The following is a 24,902-nucleotide window of genomic DNA, read 5'->3' as shown; positions in this document are numbered from 1 at the left end:
TTTAAATTTTAGCCATGTGATTTATTGGCCACATGACTCATAAACCACGTGGGTAATTACTTCCCTCCAATCCATTTCAAATTTCTCCCCACCCCTTTAACTTTTCATTTCCCCTTCCCCTTTTTTTTTTTCATTTCTCCCGCCCCTTTAACTTTTCATTTCCTCATTTTTTTTTTTCTTTTTTTATCCTTCTTTCCCTTTTTCCCACTGACATCTTTCCTTATTCTCTTTTTTTTTTATTTTTTCCTTCGGTTGGATAAGAAATTTACTGGGTATTTGTGTCTTTTAAATTAAATTACCCTTTTGCCCTTTGGATATGGCTTAGGTGCTGTAAATTTTTTTACAGCACCTATGCTTTAGTAAATAGGTTGTTTGAAACTCATTAGAATTCTTTCCAGAGAGGTGGAGAGGAGCCGGTCCCTTATGTAGTTATGTTGAGGGGCAGTCATGTAATTTCATGTGAAATTACAAGATTGCCCCTCAACATAACTACATAAGTGAAATTACAAAATTGCCCCTCACCGTAACTACATAAGGGACCGTCTCCTTTCCAGTTCCTCTCAACTGGAGAGAATTCTAGTCCATTAAGAACATGCAAATCTTACAACCACCTCCTCTTGAATCGTCGATGCAGGAATTGAAGTGGATGTAGAGCGGTAAATTTATAAGTTAAAAGCCATATATAGATCCACCTCCCTAGGCAACTCGTGAAAATGAAAAACAACAAAACAATTACGTCAATGATCAACATATTGTGCTAAGAACAATATCATGAACAAGACTTCAACATTTTCTTTCACCCAATCAGTACCTGCCTACACCCAAACAATAGAGCACCCAGGCACTAGGCAGCCTAGCAATTTAGCAAAGTTCATTATATCTGGCAATGTAGTCATGGCCTTTGTTTAGGCTTAATAGCCACATACTAACAACTAAATTAATTAACTCTATCTATAACCCAGTCAAAATAATAATGAGTTAGCTCTTATCTATATCTGGCAATGTAGTTAGCTCCTTGGCCGGCTGTGAGGGCAGTCATTTCCCTTGGAAGAGTGTGTGGAGGACTCAGGCTCCTTTGAGGGCGGCGTTCTTCGTGTTGTCGGCAGCCCTTGAAAAGATTCTTACAGCGGATAATCTCAGGAAGCGAAAGATCATCATTGTGGATAGATGCTACTTGTGCAAAAGAGACGAGGAAACTGTAGACCATCTTCTTATTCATTGTGATGTGGCTACTACTTTGTGGAATCATGTCTTTTCTAGGTTTGGTATGTCTTGGGTTATGCCTAGGAGAGTTGTCGATTTATTCGCATGTTGGTGGAAGGCGGGTAGGTCAAGGAGTGCTACAGTTTGGAAGATGGTGCCTATTTGCATTCTTTGGTGTGTTTGGAATGAGAGAAATTTTAGGTGTTTCAATTCCATGGAGAATTTTGTTGCTTCGTTTTTTCATACGTTGCATCTTTGGATGAAGGCTTTCTTGTCTCCTGTGTGTATTAGCTTTTCTGATTTTTTTTTGTTTGTTTTTCTTTGCCTTCTTAAGCATTTCCTTGTGTATACTTTCAGTGTACTTAGAGGGGCGCCTTACGCTTTTATAAAAATTCATTTACTTATATAAAAAAAAAAAATTAAAAGAAAAAATGCTATACACTTCACTTTTATCATACTTTGCTGATGTGATACTGGTAATCAACTTTTATTTAGAATCAAGAGAGAAAAAGAGATTTACCGAATAATTTTCTTCTAGGTTTTAGTCCAATGTTACCCGTATCTTTTAGGCTTTTGCATTCTCAACTTCAAGAGAAGAAAAAGAAAGAAAAAAGAAAATAAAGCTAGAACACGAGGAGCAAAAATTGAAAGAAAAAAAAATATGGAAGAGCCGAAATGCTAAAACGGGAAAAAAGCATAGAAAAACAGTAGCAGCCTGATCCGTAGGCGAAAAAAGTAAAAATACGTATAACATTTTGAAAGACCATTATTCTATATAATTTTTATTGGAATATTTTGTGACCAACCCAAGAGCTTTTGGATTTGGACTTAAAAACTATAAATTCTAAAAATATTTGGTTTAAGGGTCTATCTCCCCCTCCGCTGGGAAAAAAGGGCAAGAAATAGGAGGTGGGATGAAGGAATAAAGCAAAGCTCTTTACTATTCTCCGTCTCCACGGTGGGCTTCATTTTACCAAAGATGATGAGAACGTGAATTTTCAACCATTTATGCGTTGGAGAGACCGTTTCCTATTTGTGCCAAAGCAATTTATAAAGCGCAAGCTGAAACATGTGAAATCAAAAGGCATTACTTGAATGCTACTGCAGGTACATGCGAAGAAATGATCAAAAGGGTTGTATTTGTCAGAGAATTGGGAGATCCTATCATAATGCATGACTACTTAACAAGCACTCATAAGAGAGGCGGGAGGCGGGAGGCTCGTACTTGAAAGACGGAGAACTCTTGTAAAGGAGAGAGAAGATAGGCCTCATTTGACAATGGATTTTAGGAAAGCTTTTGGCTTTTTTGTTAAGCATTAACAAATCACATACACAAAACACTCAAAATTATTTTCACCTTTAGTTGCATAATACTTTTTCAACCAAAAAACCAAAAAATAACTTCTAAAAAGTTTTATCAAACGAACCGATTATAGTTTATGTCTCTAGAAACTCGATTCCCAAGGCAACTTGGTACAGCATGCATACAATACAACCATTTTGCACAAAACGGTCAAATTTATAACATCTAAACAGAATGTGTGCTGTGGATGCTCGCAGGAAATCAGATCCCAAAACACATGAAACTGTAACAGCTATGATCTCAGAGCTTCAAAAGTCCTACACACCAATGCATACCTAATAGAGAAACGATTAAAATCATTCTCCAACCCATCTTTCACTCATTTCCGTATAGTGGACTAACAAATAAGTCTCACAAATTCAATGGTCAATTTGCAAAAGGGACAGTTGGGAAATGGAATGAAAAATGAAGTGTACCATGGCTCTTCCTAATATACTTGAAAGAACCAGCAGATATAGAAGTACTGTAAAACATACTGTATTCACAGGTACTGCAGCACCTGTGCGCCACTTGCATTCGGTCGGTGACTATCAGCCAACATCAACCTTGCCCACTGCATTGACCTCAAAATATAGCTCCTACGCTGAAGCTCACGCAAAACGTATGTGTCACCATTCGAGGTTCTTCCTGGAATTTCTGCAAAGTCTCTAAAATGAAGCCTTGGTGCATGAAAAGGGTAGCTTGAATCAATCATATTTCTTCCAAACATTTCTGTTTGATTATTCAAGTGCCCATCAATCATCCCAAAGCATTCATTTCTAGCACTGATTGTTAACGGCAACTGCACATCCTCTGAAACTTGCTCCACATTCATTGAGTAACCTGCTCCAGGATGACTAGAGTTAATTGAAGTAGAAAACTGCTGCATTTCGACCGGAGTCTCTTGAAATCGCTGCGATCTTCCATGTGCTGCCAAAGCCAAATGTGTTATCCTTCTAGCTGTTAATGGCAAACGAAAATCCTCTGAAATTTGTTCCATATTTGTTAAGTAACCAGCTCGAGGATAATTGAAATTATCTGAAGTTGAGCACTGATGCATTTGGACCGGCATCCCTTGAAATTGCTGCGATCTTCCATGTACTGCTGGAGCCAAATGCCGTATCCCTCTACACGACGTTTTAGTTTTAAGGGACAATTGGAATTTAAAGGTGCTGCACTCTCCCAAAGGGAAGGGTTTATCACATCGCGAACCATCCCCTCTCTTATTTTTGTAACCTGGGTAGTCTTCTTTCTTGAAATCAACACACTCAGCCAATGTCAAAGAGTTCTGTGAAGCAAGTTCCTCTATATTCCATTGGCAGAATGGCCTTGAAGTTTTGTGGTTTACATGAATCTCACCACTTGCTCGAAGCATGCCTCTTGCATTCCTGAAGAAGCCATTCACAAGATCTCTATGCATCCTGTAGGTACCAGATTATGGAATGTAAACATAATATTAGATCCCTGTAATGAATCAAAAATGTTCATAGAAACCTTTGGACATAAGCATGATGAGGCAATTATATATATATATATATATATACAAAACATTATCCACATCATGCACATCAAAAGATGCCCAATGAGGCACTCTTCAGAATACCACTCTCCTATTCCGACATGGACTCATGAGTATTCGCCATAATACTACCTAAAGGCCGTGGCTTCGCATTGTTTCACAAAGCTACATACTCTCATACACCAAACACCCATATGACAATGTCCTCATTACACAATGATTAAATTCAGAAAACCAAAATTGACGCTTCCAATTTCTTATTTGTATAAAAATGACACCTAAGTTTATTAATATTTCCCCTGCTTCTGCAAATGAGACTTGTCAAATAAATTTCAACAAGTTGCTCAAAGCATCTGATTTATGGCATTACTTGTAGGTAATTGTATCAAATGTGCAACAACTACGATGGCTTAATTGCCAAACACATGCAATTCCCATGCCAGAGACTATTATTGGAAAATGGATAAAAAAAAAAAAAAAAAAAAAACAATTCAAGAGACAAAACCAATACAAATTACAACAAAAACAACTTACTTAATCAGATCAGCATTGTCTTCCTTTCCATAGAACCCTGCATGAGGAAAGTTGTAGATAATCCTATCGAATTTCCGCATTTTCAGATCAGTATGAAATTTCATTTTAGTCGCATCCACTCCATGTAAGAGGGATGCCCCCAGCTTTTTTAAATTTTCCAAATTCGATTTTGCTTCCTTGTACTTCTTGATCACCACATCTAATTCAACAGAAAGCACTGACAATATAAGCTAGCCAAAAGTTAAAAACACAAATGGTATAACCAACTTTTCTTTCTAAATAAACCCGCTTACCTTGGCATTGAACATAAATTCTAATGTTTTGTTTGGAGGCAGAGAAAAAAATAAAGTAAAGAAATTCGAAATAATTTTATATAGATTTTCCCGAAAATTCTGCTTGCATTTCCTGCCGGAAATTTCTCAACCACCAAGCGGCGATTCAAAAGTACAACATTCCGCTCACATTCCATAATTCATCAGTATAGCGAATTCACCAAAATAAGTTAATAACTAGAACTAAATTTTCTCCCAAATCCAAATGCAATAACATAAATTTATATGGCATTGAATCAAAACATATAATCAAACCCATTTTCTTTCTTTCTTAACATATGCAAGTTAATAAACCAAAAAAGAAAAAAAAAAACACTGAAAGGCTCCCAGAATCCCAACCTAAATGAAAAAATTTTCCTCTATACTTGCCCTAGAGCCAAAAAAAAAAAAAAAAACCAAGTTCCCCAAGAAAGCTTACATCTTTCACCAAAAACAACATGCATATGCACATAAATTATACATAGATACAAAGACATAGATGCATACAACAAGCACACAACAGATTGTGAGAGAGAGAGAGAGAGAGAGAGAGAGAGAGAGAGAGAGAGAGACCGTAAGAGTCGAGAGAGGAAGCCAGGATATTGGAAGCGGAGCCAAAAGACTGAGCCAAACTCAACGAGAAAGAGAAATCTCCATCACCCACCAGCAGTATTTGATGATACGACGAATAATGCTTCACCCATTTCTCTTCTTCTTCCTCCTCTTCTTCCACTCCCACTTTACTCTCTGCCTCCTGATCATTCGCCATTGACGCTTTCAGTCTCACTTCTCAGACTCTAATAGCAAGAGAAAGAGAGTAGAGATATCAGACTTGTATAAGAAGTCACACAAAAACCCACCGAAAATAAAAAATAAAAAATAAAATAAAATAAAAAAAAAAAAAGCCACAAAACAAGACAAAAACTTTTTTAAAGGATAATGATTCTCGTAGATTACCTTGTAGATCACCTTGGTCTATCTGACCTTCATTAAAAAAAAATGAAGTGATTTTTAAAATTATTATTTGATCAAAATTATAATTTTTTCGATCATACGCTCAATGGTAATTTTAAAAGATACCTCATTTATTAATAGACACTGTAAAATTACTCATGTGGATCCCACACACATGCATGAGTCTCGACTCTCACACCCAATGTATCTTCTTTTTTCCTTTTTTTTTTTTTTTGATATCACACTCAATATATCTTGATGTACACCAAAGTGATATGCAAATAACACATCTCCTTTTTAAAATACAAAACACTTTTAATTCAAATAAGGATTAAAAATTTAATAACGAAAATTTCTATTTATTATCCAACATGGATGATAAGTGCGTAAACATTAGGATTTCATGAGGGTATTGAGATGCGGCTTTTGCACTCTCGTGTCCTTCTCTCATCCTCACATTTTTAAAGATTATCATTAAATATGTGTTAGTCTTATGGCGTCAATCCAATTATATTGCAAATATTTTGACGATAACAAATTCTATCTTGTTGCTCTAATGTATTTATTTCAAGTATGATAGTTGCAAGAAACATTCGAGTACACATTCTCAAATGACTAAAAAGAATCAAAGGCATTTGGAATTCAAAGTAAGAAGCCCTTAAGCACCAAATAACTCAAGATTAAATAATCTTTATTTTTTTAGGTATTCTTGTAAAGCTCTTATATGATTGAACTCTTGAAGCTACTTACTTTAGAATGACCATAGGACCCTTCATATATTTCATACATGAGTTTTTGAAATACGAAAATGCATTGGACTTAGGTTTCTTTGAAATTATCTAGCAATAATTTTTGACTTTGAAAATCTGATTGCAAATTTGAAAAATTAGTTTGCAACAATTTTTTACTTTGAAAATTTGATTGCAACTTTAGAAAAATTAGCTAGCAACAATTTTTTACTTTGAAAATCTGATTGCAGATTTGAAAAATTAGTTAGCAAAAATTTCTAACTTTAAAAATGTGATTACAACTTTAAAAATTAGATAGGAAAATTCAAAGTTATCTCAAACGATTATATTCTTGCTAAACCTATAAAAACATAACATTAGCTCTCTTTTTAAAATATCAATCAAGTGAGAAACAAACAAACTTAGAATTTAAAGCATTTTTTTCTTTTCATATATTCATTTTCCTTTGAGTCATTTAAGTTCAATTCATACAAGAGTTCTAGTTAGGATATTATTGTAAATGCTTTATTTGTATATCATTCTCAAAAAATGAGAATTGTCAATGTGAGAGAAATCTCAAATCTTATCAACAATCAATTGTGTCAAGAGGGTTGGTGTGACCCTTGTGAGGTTTGTAAGAGATTTTCCACATTGCGAAGAAGAGTGGTGTACTCTTGGTGTGTAAAGGCTTGAATTTCATGCAAGGAGTTTGGATTAATGGATTGAAATCTTAAGTGGTGTGCTTGAGGAGTGGACATAGGTCAGGTAGACCAAATCACGATAAATAGCCGAATTTGAATCTTTCTTTTTCTATCTCTCTATTTATGTTCTTTGCATTATACCGCATCTTATATTGTTATAAATTCTTAATTCAGTATAATTTTTATTAAAAGAAAAGTTTGTTATCAACCCTATTCGCCCCTTTTTAGGGTTGATTATCTGGGCAACAATCTGTAAGGCCCATACGAGATACCCACATAGACTCTACATATCCAATAATGATTTATTTTATGACAAAAAAATTTTACAAAATCTTTTTTTTTTTATAAAAAAAAAAAAAAAAAAAAAAAAAAAAAAAAAAAAATAGGAAGAAGGAAAAAATCTACATCTCTCATTTTGCTCAAAGGAGCCACCCCCCTTTCTTCTTCTTTTTTTTTTTAATATTTAACGAGGCATAAAGGCACGTATCTATTTTTGAAGGGTATTGATGTAGATTTCTCTAAATTTATGGATGGAAGTTAGCCGGATATTCTATATCCAATTTTAGCCGTGAGCAAGATATCTTCTGCGATACAAATTGAAACTAAGTGAGAAAAAATAAAATTGTTGAACTAAGACTTAAAATGTATTTAACCCTAAAATTTTTAAATAACTTGTCATTATATTCACCATGTGTTATTATGTACAACATTATGTCTGTAAGATGAAACAAAATAAAACCTCAACCAAAATATCATTAAAAAAAAGATTAGGCCATGATTTTTAGATCATCTTGATGGCACCATTCCAAAAGACAAGCCCATCCACCGACATGTTTGGTGCATAAGGTACCATCTTCATGGGCACTGGCCACTTCCACTCTATTCTGGGCCTTCTGACACCTATCTAGGTTTCCTTCTTCCATCACTACCATCTTTTACAAATTCTAATTCTCTCATCATATATGTATCTCCTGCAATTTCCCACTTCCATTCCCATTCTTATTAAACACAGATTCCTGACATCCATCGAAATCTAATATAACCAATTATTTCCTCTTATTAGTCACAGAGGAAAATCTTAAGGTCATTGGCAAAGATGTCCTATGAAACAAGTTCAGACCCCAACTTTTATACTAAGCATTAATAGCAAAGAAAGCACTCTTGATATCATACTAGAAATCCCTGTAGAGAGTTACCTGCCATGGGGGAAGGTCAACGCAAGAACCTGAGGCCAAGCTTGGCTAAAGCAGACGACTAGACTAATTTATAAGCAGGTTCAATCATGATATCTAAAATTTAATAGAGTCATCTGGTAAGAGGAGCTTCCAAGCTCAACAAGGTTGTCACATGCTTTAATACTAGAAGAACAGCACCTAGAGCTAACAAAATTAAGTGAATAGCAGCAAAACGGGGATAAAGTTGAGCCAAAAGATCCCGACTAAATCTGGTTCCCTCATGCCATTCCGAAGCAAGCCTTTTTCCTTTGGATGGCTGTGCAGAATCGGTTAACTACTGGTGATCGCCTTCTGGTGTGGGGTTTCAAAGTGAAGAAAGTAATGAAGGTTGAAGAATATCTCAACAGTGTATTGATGATTTTCTTAGTTTACAATAGTTTACAAGGCACACTTATATACAGAGCTTTACATGACTAAACAAATAATAAAAACTGTCCTATAATCTTGAGGTAATCAAAGTGGAGAGGTGATCAGCAGTATGGAGAGCATGGAGGAATGACCAGAGGCATGGGAAGTATGGAGAGCTTGTCTTGTGGTGAAGTTGAGAGATATGAAGTATGGGCAGTCATACTTCATTCTACAGAAACAGAAACTGCAGTTTCTACAGTACCGGGTAGAGTAATGGCTACTAGCCGTTGAAGCTAGTTCGGTAGTTTCTCTTTTCTTCTTCTTTTTAGCAGTGTCGTGTGAGGTACTCTAACATCCCCCTGCAAGGTCATGGTGGAGGAAGCACCATGAGCTTGGATTTGAGCGAAGAAAATTGAGCTGAAGATAAGCCTTTGGTGAATATGTCAGCCACTTGATCTTTAGTGGGGAGAAATTTGATGAAGATGTCACCATTTAGAACCTTTTCACGGATGAAGTGGTAGTCGAATTCAATGTGTTTGGTGCGGGCATGATAGGCTGGATTGGAGGCTAGGGCAAGTGCACTGAGATTGTCACACCAAAGGATTGGACGTGAGGTAAGAGGAATGCAGAATTCCTTGAAAAGCATGCGGATCCAAAATAATTCAGCCGTAATGAGGGCCATGGAACGATACTCGGCCTCAGTGCTAGAGCAAGACACCACAGCCTGTTTCTTAGCACTCCAAGAAATCAAGCAATTGCCCAAGTAGACACCAAAACCAGAGGTTGAGCGACGGCCATCTGGATTCCCAGCTCAATCCGAGTCACTGAAGGCTTGTAGCTGAAGTGTTCCTAGGGTATATTGTAAACCATGATCAAGAGTGTGTTTAAGGTAGCGTAGAACACGCTTGACAACTGACCAATGTGTAGTGGAAGGAGCATGCATGTGCTGACATAGTTGGCTCACTGCATATGCAAGATTTGGTCGAGTGAAAGTGCAGTAGAGTAATGCACCAACAACCTGCCTATATTCTGTTGGATCTGGGAGAGGTTCTCCATCTAGTTTGGAAAGCTTTGAGCCAGCTGGACAAGGTGAAGGTGCAAGTTTGGCACCTATCATGCGGGTGCGATTGAGTAGTTCTTTGATGTACTTGGCTTGGCACAAATGAAGAGAATTTTCTATTCGGGTAACCTGAATGCCGAGGAAGAAGGCAAGATTTCCCAAGTCCTTGATGAGAAACTTGGTCTGCAATTGAGTAATTAAAGAACTAATGACAGATTGGTGATTGCCAGTTACAATTATGTCATCTACATAAATCAAGAGAAACACTTTAATGTGATTTCAGATAAAAATGAAAAGAGAAGTGTCCACTAAGGAGGCCTGAAACCCGAGATCCAGCAAGGTAGTAAAGAGGCAATGAAACCAAGCTCTTGGGGCTTGTTTAAGCCCATAGATGGACTTATGTAATTTGCACACACAGTCAAGGAAATCCTTGTTGATGAAGCCTTGTGGTTGCTCCATATACACTTCTTCCATGAGAGAACCATGGAGGAATGCGTTGGAGACATCCAACTGTTTCAAGGGCCAATTAAAGGTCACTGCCAAGGCTAAAACGATTCTGATGGTGGATGACTTGATTACAGGACTGAAGGTGTCCGTGTAATCAATTCCACTTCGTTGCTCAAACCCCTTTGCCACCAATCTTGCTTTAAATCTGTCAAGAGTGCCATCTGAATGTTGTTTGATCTTATACACCCACTAATTTCTGATCACATTATGATTGAGGGGCCTAGGACAAAGAGTCCATGTCCCATTGGAAATTAAAGCCTCATACTCTTGGTTCATGGCAGTTTTCCAGCGAGGATCAATGGCAGCCTTTGAGTAGCAGGTTGGTTCAATGATAGAGGATATGGGAAGATGACTTTTGAGAGGATGGTGTGAGGTATAGTAAAGATGATAATCAGGGAACGTCTTAGGTTTTAAGGAGCCAGTGTGTGATCTGGTGGTCATGGAGTGTGTAGGTGCTGAGGGAGTTACCAAGGGTAAGGTCTGAACTGGTTCATTAGAAAAGGAAATATGTGGCAGAGTTGTAGGGGTCTGTGAAGGAGAGGCTGTATGTGGCTGGCTAGTAGGTGCATGGAAGACTGCAGAATGAGGAACACTCTAGTGAGCAAGAGTAGGGCCATGATTTGGTGAGCTAGGGGAGACAAAAGGAGTAAGTTCAAGTGGTTCCAAGACAGGTTCAGTGGCAGAAAAAATAGAATCAGGTAATAATGAAGACTGAGATGAAGTAGTACTTACCAGAATTGTGAAAGGGGAGTCGGACACAACATTGACCTTGGTTGGCAGTTGAAGATGAGCATGATCCTTGGCTAGGAATGATTTTTCATCAAAAATAACATGCCTTGAGAGATAGACCCTATCAATGAAAGGATCCAAGCAACGGTAGCCTGCATAGCTATATCCTACAAAGATGCAGACTTTGGATCTATATTCTAGTTTGTTGGCAGTGTAAGGTCTGAGAAGATTCCTATAAATTTTGGGGTACACAAGCTTTGAGAAAAATTGAAACTTCATGAATCTTTGTTAATCTCACTTTACACTTATTTGAACATGAGTTGTCTCAATTTTCCAACTATGAGTTAAATGATTTTTGATGTCTTAATGATGTGAGTGTGATGTTCATCTTGTTAAACTTGCTCATGATATATGAACCATGTTTTTGTATGGAGATCATTGTTTGTCAACAACATAATGCTTTATAATGTTTGTGGGTATCATTCCTGGCAAACCCTCACGAGACTATACTCGTCCTCTACAGAGTCCTAGGGGTTTAAAAAGCTTGTTGCATATGCTAAATGCAATCGTCTCTCGCACGAAAGATGATTTATATTTCATACTTTCATTTTATGTTTTGTTTTGTTTTGCTAAGGGACTAGCAAAATATAAGTTTGGGGGTATTTGATGAGTGTCAAATATTGCATATGTGGACCCCTTAATTTGCATTTACTAAACCTTTAGTTTTGTTATTTTTTAATGTTTTTTGTTAGTTTTAGTATTTTGCAGGTCATTGAGAGAAAATAATAGCTTTATGGTGAAAGAAAGCATACTTTAAGAAGACCTAGATGATGTGGTTATGTTCAACCAAATCAAGGAGAGGACTAAATCAGAATTTCTCTAATTGGAGTAAAAAACGGATTGGACTAAATTTCAAATTCTGCCTATGTCATAGTATTTTGGCCATAACAATCAGCTCAAATATCCGATTGAAGTGAATCAAGTGGCGTTGGAAAGCTAGCTCAATTTTCTACAAATCCTTATGAAATAGTATTTTCCTAATTCAGACGTCTTCTATGCCAAAAGTGTTCCATAATAAAAGACCGTAAATCTGGACGGATTTGGAGTCGTTTTCCTTCTTGGATTGAGTTTTAAGTTTCCAACTCAAACTAGGAGACTAACTTCCGATTTTTCTAGGAATTCTAGGGCTTCTAGGATTTGTTTTCTCCCTATAAATAGACCTCTAAGCCTCAACAAAAAAGGAGAAAAAAGTGAGAAGCTAGAGACCAAAATATTCTTTTCTTTTTAGTTTAGTTTTTCTTTAGGTTAGGTTTTATTTTCAATAGTCATGTGTAGCTAATTTTTCAACTAAGGTTGAGGATGAAGCCTTACCATTGAAGAGCAACAATATTTTCATGTAAGTTTATACTATCCGATTTTATTTGGTTTAATTTTTCCTATGTTTTACTTCTTTTCAATGTGTGGAATGATTATTGGATATCTTTTGTGATTCAAGGATACATTTGATGATTTGAGATAATTTCACATAATTGATTGCTTGGGTTTTTATTTATCAAAACGCTGGATATTCATTGTGTTTCGTTCTACGGATACATTTGATGATTTGGTTAATACCGGATATCTTTTGTGATTTGTGCAAAGAACGGATTCATTGAATGATTTAATAATCTTTTGAAGCATAGTAGAACATACATAAGATTTGTATGGTGAGAACTTCGGATGTGTATTGATGAACATGAGAATATGTTGCTATGATTTTGTGGGTGTGGATTCCGAAACCTTAGTATCTTTTCTTTTGTTTTATTTTACTTTATTTACTTTATGTTGTTTTTCTTTTTATAAAAAATCAAACATTGTTTTGGAACTAGGTTAAGATTTAATTAGTTTAGAAACAAAATTGTTTTTCAAGAACACAATTCCCTGTGGGATCGACCTCGCACTTGTAAAACCCTTTATTGCAAAAGATTCGTGCACTTGCGAGTACAATTAAAATTCACATCACCCCCCTCATCCCAATATCATCATGTTTCCTCACACAGCTCCCCTTCCTGTCACTACCCGTGATCCTGCCATATCTTCCTCAACTCCTCCACTCATTTGTCAACACCCAATTATTACTCAGTCTCCAACTCTCCTTAACCCTCCTGCCCCCTCCTACCCGTTCTCACCCAATGATCACTCGCTCTCAAAATAATATTCACAAGCCCACCCTTCTACCACATGGAACTCCCAAATATCCCTTACCTCTCCCTGATATTGAGCCCACTTGTTACTCCTCTGCCGCCAAGCATGCAGTATGGCGTGATGCCATGTCTGAAGAATTTAATGCCCTCTTAAAAAATGGCACTTGGACACTTGTTCCCCCCACCTCCTCCATGAATATTGTTGGATCAAAGTGGGTTTATCGCATCAAACAGATGACGGATGGCAGCATTGATTGTTACAAGGCTCGTCTTGTTGCTAAGGGCTTCCACCAACAAGAAGGAGTTGATTTTTGGGAAACCTACATCCCTATCATAAAGCCCATCACCATTCAGACTATTCTCTCCCTTGCTGTCTCTTCTGGCTGGCCTATCAAGCAAGTTGACATCAGCAATGCTTTCCTACATGGTTTTCTTCATGAGACAGTGCATATGTCCCAACCATCTGGTTTTGTGCATCCCCAATTTCCCCATGCCGTATGCGTGTACTTGTTAAATTTATTTAATCATGTAATTTGTAATCAGATCTTTATATATAGAACAGAGGAACAAGTCCTGTGAGTGCTTTACCAAAAACACCAACTATCTGTTTTTCTCTCTTTTATGACTTACTGCAGCTTCTGCTGTTGTTTGTTTTGGTTGTTGTGGTGGAACTTTGTTTGTATGGTGGTTTTAGTTGTTAATAATAGTGATTACTTATTCGTCGAAAAAAAAAAAAAAAAAAAAAAAAAGGTCCCAATTAAGATAAATTCATAAGGAAGTAGGATAGTAGAGTTTTCGTAATCTTTATTTACTTCTAACTCCGCTGCCTTCCCATTATGTGACAAGAAGATTAAAGCTTGAATGGAGAGCCTTAACAACATACAAATGTGTGTTTATTCCATTGCAAAGATCCGCCAGTATGTATACAACTAAAAAACGCATCATAAAGATCCAAGACACGAAACTCTCAAATTTTACCAACATATTTTCAATTACTATCCGTAATACAATGCTTCTTATAATTTAAGTAATCACCTTCACTAAACACCCTAAGAGATGAGATTACAATTAAATAAGAAAAATGTTGAACCTTTTTCATGTTCATCTTCCATTAAACTTCAGATGGTGTCTTTGCCACAATCGACAATGCGTGTAGTCCACTCTGCAATTCCTCTTGCAACAAACCATAAACAAGCCTATGCCTCTTAACCGAACTCTTCCCTTCAAACTCCTTAGACACAACTTTCACGTTGAAATGCGTCTCCCCATCACTTCCTCCAGCGCCTGCGTGCCCCGCATGCTGATAAGAGATATCTTCCACTTCCAATTCTACAAGACTAAGCTCTCTCTCCAATTTCTCCTTAATTCTCACCCCCTACTCCCCAAAGCACCTGAATTCGAACTCTGAACCGGGCTTTCTTCAACGCTCGCCTCAGAATTCGACCGAAAGTTCCCATTTTCATCACTGCCATCGATTGGACACCAAATCCGATATCCCCAACGGGTTTTCTTCAACACCCACATCAGGATTCGATTCAAAGCTCACATTTTCAATACCGCCATCGACTTTTTCTGACATCGAAAGCTTGCCCTTTTCGGCTTCCACAGCCAATTTCAGCACCTTAGACTTTTTTTTTTTGGCTTGTAAGTACCTCATGTGATTTTTTTTATTTTTTTTGCTTGTAAGTACCTCATGTGAATTTTAATCAGCTGCTTTTGTTTTCTTATTTGAGAAATCAAAGTTCTACCAAAGATATATATTAATTATATATGCCCAAATAATGTATAAAGAGAAACGATCGATGACATGCACCTTAAACACAGTACGTTGCCATTAAAAATATAAAAATCGACGTCCTTAATAAGTTGTTGTAATTGCATGCTTTGTTAATAGAAGTTATCAGTGATGACAGTATCGACGTCGTTGATATAGATTGATGTGAAGAGAATGCCTTAATACATGCGCGGTTAAATATGAGAAGAGAATTCGCTTGATCATCAAGGGATCAGATGAAACAAGCTTGAATTAAAGAGGATTATGCATATATGGTTAAAGCTATAACAACATTTCCATTTTCTACCACAAAATTAATGGCTTTTTCTTTTTCTTTCCAATTTCCATCCCCTTTGAGACATCTAACACTCTCTTCCTTCCTTTTTCTCTACGTATAACTGATGGTGAATGCCAAGTATTTTGTAGATTCATTTGACACGAGCTTATATAATATTGTTATCACGGGAAACCATTTACTACAAAAAAACTTGGTTTTTAGTCACGTGGTTACAGTACCCGGTACTGTAGCCAAGTGGCGATTTCACGACGTGGTGATTATCCACATGACGATTTTGCTATGTGAGTAATCCACCACGTAGCGAGGATTATGAAACAAGCTTGAATTAAAGAGGATTATGCATATATGGTTAAAGCTATAACAACATTTCCATTTTCTACCACAAAATTAATGGCTTTTTCTTTTTCTTTCCAATTTCCATCCCCTTTGAGACATCTAACACTCTCTTCCTTCCTTTTTCTCTACGTATAACTGATGGTGAATGCCAAGTATTTTGTAGATTCATTTGACACGAGCTTATATAATATTGTTATCACGGGAAACCATTTACTACAAAAAAACTTGGTTTTTAGTCACGTGGTTACAGTACCCGGTACTGTAGCCAAGTGGCGATTTCACGACGTGGTGATTATCCACATGACGATTTTGCTATGTGAGTAATCCACCACGTAGCGAAATGTTTTGCGTTGGTAATTAGCCACGTGTATTTTTGTCACATCGCCAATTAGCCACGTGTATAATTTACACGTCGCCAATTAGCCTCGTGGCACATAAGCCACGTGGCTAAAATATTCATTTTTTTTTTTTTTCAAAAATTAAAATTTTTTCTGAATTTTTTTTTTAGGTTTAAAATTTTAGCCACGTGGTTTATTGGCCACGTCGCCAATTGGCCATGTGGCACATAAACCACGTGGGTAATTACTTCCCTCCAATCCATTTCAAATTTCTCCCCATCCCTTTAACTTTTCATTGCCTCCTTCTTTTTTCCCAGCCCCCTTTAACTTTTCTTTTCATTTTCATCTTCTTCTTTTTTTTTTCTTTTTTTTTCTTCTTCTTTTTTTTTTTTTTTTTTTTTTTTCTTTTTTTCACACAGACAGGGAGATGGAAGAGGGAGACTGAGAGAGCGAGAGAGAGAGAACTGGAGCGATTCTGAGAGAGAGTCGTGGTTGACGACAGTGCCGGAGTCTGGAGGGTCACGGTCCAACGCCGGTGAAGCCAAGGGGGTGTTTTTCGAGCGTTTTTTGGGTTTCTTTTGGTTCTTTTTCTTTTTCTTTTTTTTTTGTAGTTTCATTTCACTACGTCTCCGGTAAACATGCATCTTCACCGGTAAAACAGGAACGACGACGTGGTGATTTTTGGTTTTTGTTGTTGATTTTTGATTATTTTTTGTGATTGTTGGTGATTTTTTGGTAATGCGGTCGACGGAGGATTTTTGGGGGATTTTCTGGATTGGATTTCATTGGGGAAGGAAGGTGAAGATTTTGCCGACTTTGCAGAAGTTTCTGACGAGGGGAAAAAAAAAAAAAAAAGGAAGTTTCCGGCGAGGGCTAGAAAGAAATACTGGCCAAAAAAAAAAAGAAAATAAGTTTTTTTTTTTTTTTTTTTTTTTTTTTAAAAAAAAAAAAACAGTATTGGTTAGGAACGTGGATTAGTTCCACGTGGCTAAAATTGTCTATTTTTTTTTTTCAAAAATAAAATGCATATAGCCACATGTGAGTGGCACGTGGCTAAAAGCCATGTGGCTAAGGAACTACATGTATAAAAATACACGTTGCTAAGTGACATTTAGCAACAACCGGATTAACTACGCGAGACTCACGTGGCTAACTACACATGACTAGCAGTTAGCAACGTGGATGAGCCTCATCCACGTGGCTAATTGCATGTGGTTAAATACCAAGTTTTTTAATAATATTACTGCATAAAACTGGCTCCGATATATTCATTACTAATGATTGGATGGCCACGTTTTATATTAATGAGAGAGCAATCGTACTTAACAGCTTAGAACATTATGTGGTTTGTTTTAAGTGAAATAGAAATTAGTCATTTTATATATAATGTTTAATGATATTTGTGTTGCCACATTATGAATACGTTGTTACGTCGTTTAAACTTATATGTGCTTGTGTGAAATTAGAGTCTAGTGGGGATATTATGAATAGGTTAGACATCACGAAAACATGTCATATATTTAAATTAAAATACCTATCTTAATTTTGTTATATTAGAAATACCGATCTCTTTATTTACAAATTGAGAAACACAAAGACAACATATCCCATACTTAGCAGACAATGATATCATGGGAAATCATAAGTTATTTCAAAAGCTTAAACAAATAAAAAATGATAAATTTAATCATTTAATTAATATTTTAGCATTGATCATTAATTTACTTCATTAAAAAATAAAAAGAAAAATAAAAAACTAGTTACATAGTCATCAGCTGAGTGTAATTGATCACGTGCTGTATTTATTCCTCTTCTCCTCATTTTTCATCATAATTCTCCTTTATCTCCAAGTCCACTGGGTGATCTTTGAATTCGCTGAAAAGAGGAAGAAAAGTGAAAACATGCAGAGAAATTTGTTGTACTATGTATATCGAGATCAGACACCTTAATTACTGCAACAAAATGCAAAGATGCACAAGTACTTGTATATATTCTTCTTCCCAATCGGCCGTCATACAAAATCGATCATTTAGTGAGTTCTTTTCAAAAACAAGTTAAAAAACCATAAAAGAAAAACTGGGCTAAAGTTATGGCAGAAATACATATGCATGTACGTAATTCCATAAGAAAAAAAAGTTTGATCTGTTACCTCCATTCAACGTCTTTAGCATTTACACGAGGAAAGGAAACTAAGCGGTCCCCATCAATATAATACCTTATTCCATTAAAAACGCATACAATATCTATGGAGAAATTCTCCAATTTTTTATTGCTAGGGTATCTGTTCCGAGAATCCGGGTGTTCGAAGAAGTAAAACAATTCCTTAACCTTCCTTTCTAACTCAGAAAAGCTATTGAATTCATGAACATTGAGGGTTGAAGTGATGGAGATTTTTTTGAACGTAACTTCAGTCATGCCTACGTAAATGCAGCACCAATATGAAACGAGGAAGAAAGTCGAGGTGAAATTTTGTACTACATATGTTTGTGATCTGTGCCTGCCTGCCTGCCTGCCTGCATGTTTATATATATGCAGTTGATGGCCGGGGTCGTGTGGAAAGAGAAAAAGCATGGTCCTTTTGCATTTATTCGTTGCCTTAGCTTGTAGATCAGTTATGGTGGTGTTGCAGGCTTGATTAAAGAATTTCATATTTACAAATTAAGGAAATAATTTTTTTTTTTTTTTTTAATTAATAAGAACGCATTATTAACTTACAAAAATAACTCATTAATAACTCTTCTTGCCTTCTTCCATCTCCTTGGGAGAACCTTCGCAAATTTTCTTCCTTCTGTCGTTCCGTCCGGCAACAATCAATCAGATGATTAATTCCTTGATGATAAAGTTAATTCTCAACTCTTGTCATATTTAACTGCATGCGCATGTGAATTTCTCTTAATTTGTACATTAATACGTGGCCTGTGGCCATTTATCTCAATGCATTTTGATACAACCTTGATATCTTTTAGAAATCAATCCGAATTAAAACACTTAAAATTGTTAGCCAATGCCAAATACTGTTGCCAAAAAATCAAACAAAAGCTCTACAAAAATCCATAGATAGAGAGAGGCGAATTACAATATTATTGGGGGGAGGAGGGATAAGGCGGAATTTTTTTTTCCTTTTTAATTAATGAGATTGATTTGAAAGTGTATTAAGCATGTCATGCATGTCATTTGGAAATGATGTGAGAATACTAAATAACATATCTCAATTTTAAAAAAAAAAAATGGATAGAAATATTGATTAGTTCATTTCCGCGGCTGTTTCTTGCGACATATTGGATATGTCTTTATTCAAGTGATCAAAATTTTTTCCTTGAAGCAACTAATTAACTAAAAAAATTCTAAATTAGAATTCATATATATATATATATATATATATATATTCAAGATGGTATATAAATATTGTCACGTCAATTCAAATTTGTAAATAATGTGACACCATGTATATACACCGTTAAAGGCAAACAAAACAAAATTTGAAAACTGAAATTTCATGATACTGATCAGCATAATGACATCATGTAATTAAGGAGAGAAATATAGAACAATAACTACATCTTCTTCCACAAAATTAATGGTGTCATTTTCGTCGCCTTTCCGTCTCCTCTGAGACTTCTAACATTGTACGTTTAATTTCCTCCTCCTCCTCCTCCTCCTCCTCCTTCTTCTTATTTTATTATCATTATTATTATTATTTTATTATACTGATGGTAGATTCATTTGCCAAGAGCAATTAATGTCGTTAGTACTGCATGAACTGGCTGGGATATTCATTACATATTTTTGGATACCCATGCTTTGTACTTAATGAGAGAGCACTAGTCATTAATTAATTAAGAGCTTAGAGATTTGATTCATCAACTAATTCATAGAATTTTTTTAGAGAAATGTTATTTTTTTCGTCTCCTATATATCCATCTCTTATTATTATTATTTTTTTAGAAAAATGTCATTTAGAGATTTGTGGGTACGTTCTACATATCCAATAGTGAAATTTTTTTTAAAAATAAAATAAAATGATTGGTAGAGGGAGGAATAGTAGGCCTCAAAATTTTGTGAGAGTAATTAAGGAATAAGGAGCAAACCACAGTCGCTTTTCTTTGGGAAAGAAGTTGTCTTCACTTTTATTTTTATTTTTGTAGTCCAAAAACACCAGAAATTGTGGTTCTTTAATTTCCTCCAAGACGAAATCATGCCTCAACATTAATCATGAGGGCAGGCCATGATTTTTAATGATATTATAAGGACTTTTTAATGAAACTCATTTCTTTCCTAAACAACATATACATTCTTTCATTCAATATTTGGTTCACCGAAGGATGAGGCCCAATCTTTCGGATCTGGATTCCCTAGAATTTCTAGGGTATTCCACGGAGTAAATTTCTTAAAATCAACATTGTTTTCAAATTAAATTGTTGTTAAGATTTACCATTGTTGGGTACAAACGAAAATATTCATGGAAGACTTTTTATTGGCTGGTGAATTGGCCTTAAGATTTGGTTTGGTATGTTCCTTGAAGTTTAGTTTGATAATAAGTAATTAAGCGATTAACTACAAGGCTTCCCAGGCCAAATGAAATGTTTAGGCTTCATACCTGAGTGAATGAAATATTCAAGGAAAAGAAAGTAAGTTGTTCTAGGGAATACATATCTCATTGAAACATTCTTAAGAAAAGTTGTTTTCTTTAGAAGGCATTTGGTAAATAGTTTCTTAATTATCCAATTTCTGTTCAATGGAATTCATGATAACAGTCATGCATGCCGTGTGTTCAACTCTATAAAAAGAGTGGCGTCACCCATGTTGGAAAGTACGGATTTCAATGGCCCCAACAAGGAAAAAAGATTAGGGAAAAAAAAACATATGTTGTCTTGGTGTTCACCTTTGACTGACACTTGCTCATGTTTGATACTCCACCAAAGCTACATTAATTTCAAACTGTGACATGCACACATAAATTAACATATATATTAATTAAGTACACCATGCAATGGCTAGTGATGGCTCAATCCATTTGGGTTCAATCCAAACAGAATCCCCTGAGAGACCACAAGAACTTCGGCATCTTTTCATTTTCAGCAAATGCCAATTGCAAAATTTTGGACCATGATCATCCTCAGAGTCAGATGATGAGAGACACCAAGAACCAACAGGGAAACTATCCAGCCGCAGCCAAGACGGCCCCAGTGTTGCATACCCATCACGTTTGCGGTTTACACGATATTTGTCGTCATAACTTTCCAAATTTTCAATCTCAATTGGGTCGTCGATATCCTCTAAGAGAGTAATGGCTTGCCTCGGCCCCATCAAAGGAAAATCAACACACATCGACACTTTCCCATCTCCGGAGTCTACCATGTATGAGTAAACCTTGTCATCGCGAAGAGCTAGCTTGGCTCTTCTAAAACATCTATATTTGTCGCCTTTGTCAGTCTCTCGGTATGCCCTGACCCGCCCCTCCTTCTCCACCCAATAGAATATCCCAGCATGGACCATTGCATTCTTAATAGGTGCAAATTTGATTCCTGGAGTTTTGTCAACTCTCCTTGTAGTCCAAGTACTGTCACCGCGGCGACAGAAGCTGATTTCAAGGTTTTCCTCATAAATATAGGTGGCGGCATAGACAATGCAATGGGGGGATGTTGGGGGTGCTGATAGAGCAAAAACTGGCATGTAGTCATTGATCATAGTCCGGCGATATCTGAACTTCAACATGTGTGTCATTCCAGAGAAGTCAGTTGACCAAGGGAGATCTATCCGTGCTCGAGAGAATGGATTGAAGAAGAATAGAGATGGGGAAGGTTCCGAAGAAAACACAAGGAGCCAGCCATGCTTTGAGAGCAGCAACCTTGTGCTGCTCCTGCATAACTCTGGGACATCAACTGTGTATATGCGCCTGGTGGAGGGGTCCCCAAACTCCCATTTAGTAGCCGTGGAGTTCCTCGAGATCATGAGCCAAAGTGGGTATTGCACCGGGCAATTCTTTGAAGCTAAACGCCACTGCTTACAGACCGCACGGAAAGAGAAATGGTCAAGAAAGCATAAGCATCTGATTATCATTGTTAAAGGATCTACGGGAAGACTGGACCAACATCTTTGATTTTCAACTGTCGGCGTTGTACTTGATTCTGTAGTGTTTTTTCTTCTTTTCCCCATCCTTGCAATATCTTAATTATTCTGCACAATGAAAAATGGAATTGATTGCTTATTGCTTTCAAACAATGGCTAGAGATGGCTCAATCCATTTGGGTTCAATCCAAACAGAATCCCCAGAGAGACCACAATTACTTTGGCATCTTTTCATTTTCAGCAAATGCCAATTGCAAAATTTTTGATTCTGTGGTGTTTATGAAACCTTTCAAACAAATATCAAGATCATCCACTTATAGTCAACATATATCTTAAAGACATGCAACTTGGACAAAGTAATCCGACATACTTACCTGGATACTGAATATGATGAAGCCTATAACGTACAGGAAGATGCACGTACGGCTTCGTTTAACTTGGTAGGTGAATAAAGCATACATATGAAGCCCTGGAAATCTGTATATATGTAGAACTTCAGGAAGCTGTATATAGTATATTACACGGAGCCCATTCATTATTACCGTGAAGGGCAAGAAAACAAATAATTCAAGTTATAAAGGTTTTTCTGATAACGAACTGCCTGCATGATTTTGTACTAAAGGAAATTCAAAAACCATGATTTTCTGGGCTATTTCGACAACAATAAAAATAAATAAAAGCGAAGAAAAACTACTGTTGCTTTTCTCCTCAACTCTGATAGGTATTTTCTATAATTAGCTAAGCCCATAAATTTACTACCCTTTTCTTTAAGCGTAAAACATGGGAATCAAATCCAAAGTAATGGAACCAGGATCCTCAATCTCCAAGAAAATATTTCGCAGTCCAAAAAATATTTTAGGTACTAAGTAAGATAAATGATTGTTGTACGACTCTTGACACAACTCTTATAAACTCCAATAACGTTTTTTCAAACTAACCATTGGATTTGTTTTCATACATGTCCAATGGTTTATTTTAAAAAAATTCATAAAGTTGTACAGAAATTGTAAACGTATCATATCTCAAGTGCTAATGTTTCCCACTTTAATTACGCTTCTAGAATTGAGCTGATTTTGATTCCATCTTTGATTGCATTCTTTATGTATACTGCACGCATTTTGAATTTTGAACATAAAATTTAGTCCCTAATTAAGATGTTTTCATAAGCCAAAAAAGTTCCTTGTATAAAACCCCATTCTCTCTTACTAAGACATTTCATCAAACACTTGATAGACACTTTCCAACACAATTTCTCAACAAAACTTGAAAAACTCATCCCATCCTTTATTACATATCCAAGCTCTAAATACACGAGAGATCGAGCGACCTTTTCACATTCCCATTACACCAATTCAAACGAAAAACAATAAAATTTTGGGACCAAAATTCCACCCATACCCGCACATTCAGAGAAACCCACAACTAAATTTTTCAAAACTTTAGCAAAATAAATCCCATACGTTGCTAAAATAAACCCGCATCTGACATAGTCTTAACGAAATAGGGGAATCAAAAAATGAGAGAGAAAAGAAGGTTACCTTGACCGAGTCCCCGAGAGTGACGGAGAGAAGCTGCTTCGTTGGAGACAGGCAGGATTCCTGAGAGAGAGAGAGGAGCTAGAATAAGGTGAGAGAGGCGCTGTTCGTTGCTAAGAGAGAGAGAGAGAGTGAATAAGGTGGAAGACTGAAAGGTGGTAAAGCAGCGCGCGAGTTACGAAGATATTGATGCTAGTCAAAGATTATATATTGCTGGACAACATACTGTTGCAAAAACTACTTGGAAGATGAAACAATCCCATTATTAGGAATGGAATGGGCTGAATGGGCTTGGCTCATTCTGATGGTTAGAATTAGCTTAAAACTTTGTCTATATATAAAGTTCAATAGTTTAATTGTAGGGAATTTGTGATCATTATATTGTTATTGGAACAAGAGGAGATTAGCACTCTCGAATGTTGTTAAGGAAATTGGCACTCTCTAACGTTGCCAAATCATTTCAATGTAACTTTCATTAATGTTTTCATTCATTAATTTTTCTGATCTTCCGTTCCTTTATCAATTTATCGTTTTTCTCTTTTACATTCCAATTTCCATTACAAAATCTCTAAACCTAACCCTAGAATTACCTAGAAATTAGTAACAATAAATCGAAACTGTTACAGGAGAACCTTCACAAATTTTCTTCCTTCTGTTCCATCCGGCAACCATCAATCATATAATCTCTTGATGATCAAGTTAATTCTCAATTCTTGTCGTATTTAACTGCATGCGCATGTGAGGTCTCCGTCGTTTCTCTTTGTACATTACGTGGCCATTTATCTCAATGCATTTTGGTACAACTTTGATTTCTCTATTTAGAAAGCCTTTGAACTTAAGTATTATATTTTTGGTACTTTGATAATGACATCTAACAAACGAATTTGTCATGATAAGGCAAAGGAAGATTTTCCCAAATCAATGAACAAATTAACAAGTGATGGTGATGATGATGCTGTATTCTATTCAAAATTATTCGTTTAGATAGGTGACATTTCTTGTCAAAGTGCTCATAATTAAGGTTTAATGGTCTATATACAACTGTTTAAATTGATATTCATTAATCGGCTAAAAACTACGCACCAATGAATTTTCCTTCCCCTCCTTAGTTGGTCATTTAAAAATAATAATAAAAATTGATATTGGTATTGCTCAATTAAATTAATGATGGAGGGTGCAGTTTATCCATCCCACGGAC

The 24,902-nt window shown here is 36.2% G+C and overlaps 2 protein-coding genes across 3 annotated transcripts; both read right to left on the bottom strand.

Moving 5' to 3' along the window:
* Window positions 1–2,701: 2,701 nt before the first annotated feature.
* On the bottom strand, window positions 2,702–5,739 carry LOC133875403 (uncharacterized). The gene is made up of 3 exons (XM_062313529.1): window positions 5,483–5,739; window positions 4,599–4,797; window positions 2,702–3,966 (listed from the first exon to the last, which is right to left on the bottom strand). The coding sequence occupies exons 1-3, from the start codon at window positions 5,676–5,678 to the stop codon at window positions 3,048–3,050; spliced, it is 1,314 nt and encodes a 437-aa protein (XP_062169513.1). The 5' UTR covers window positions 5,679–5,739; the 3' UTR covers window positions 2,702–3,047.
* A 15,206-nt stretch (window positions 5,740–20,945) lies between these two features.
* Window positions 20,946–23,996, bottom strand: LOC133875312 (F-box protein At3g56470-like). 2 transcript variants are annotated; one of them, XM_062313408.1, is made up of 3 exons: window positions 23,708–23,996; window positions 22,544–22,672; window positions 20,946–22,277 (listed from the first exon to the last, which is right to left on the bottom strand). In XM_062313408.1, the coding sequence occupies exon 3, from the start codon at window positions 22,254–22,256 to the stop codon at window positions 21,075–21,077; it is 1,182 nt and encodes a 393-aa protein (XP_062169392.1). In that variant the 5' UTR covers window positions 22,257–22,277; window positions 22,544–22,672; window positions 23,708–23,996; the 3' UTR covers window positions 20,946–21,074. The 2 variants fall into 2 exon arrangements, with proteins under 2 accessions (XP_062169392.1, XP_062169391.1); XM_062313407.1 differs by having other exon boundaries at window positions 22,544–22,646.
* Window positions 23,997–24,902: the final 906 nt, after the last annotated feature.

The sequence above is a fragment of the Alnus glutinosa genome, chromosome 8 (assembly GCF_958979055.1).
Source record: "Alnus glutinosa chromosome 8, dhAlnGlut1.1, whole genome shotgun sequence".
In the NCBI taxonomy this organism is placed as follows: Eukaryota; Viridiplantae; Streptophyta; class Magnoliopsida; order Fagales; family Betulaceae; genus Alnus; species Alnus glutinosa.
This window is presented reverse-complemented; position numbering and strand designations above follow the sequence as displayed.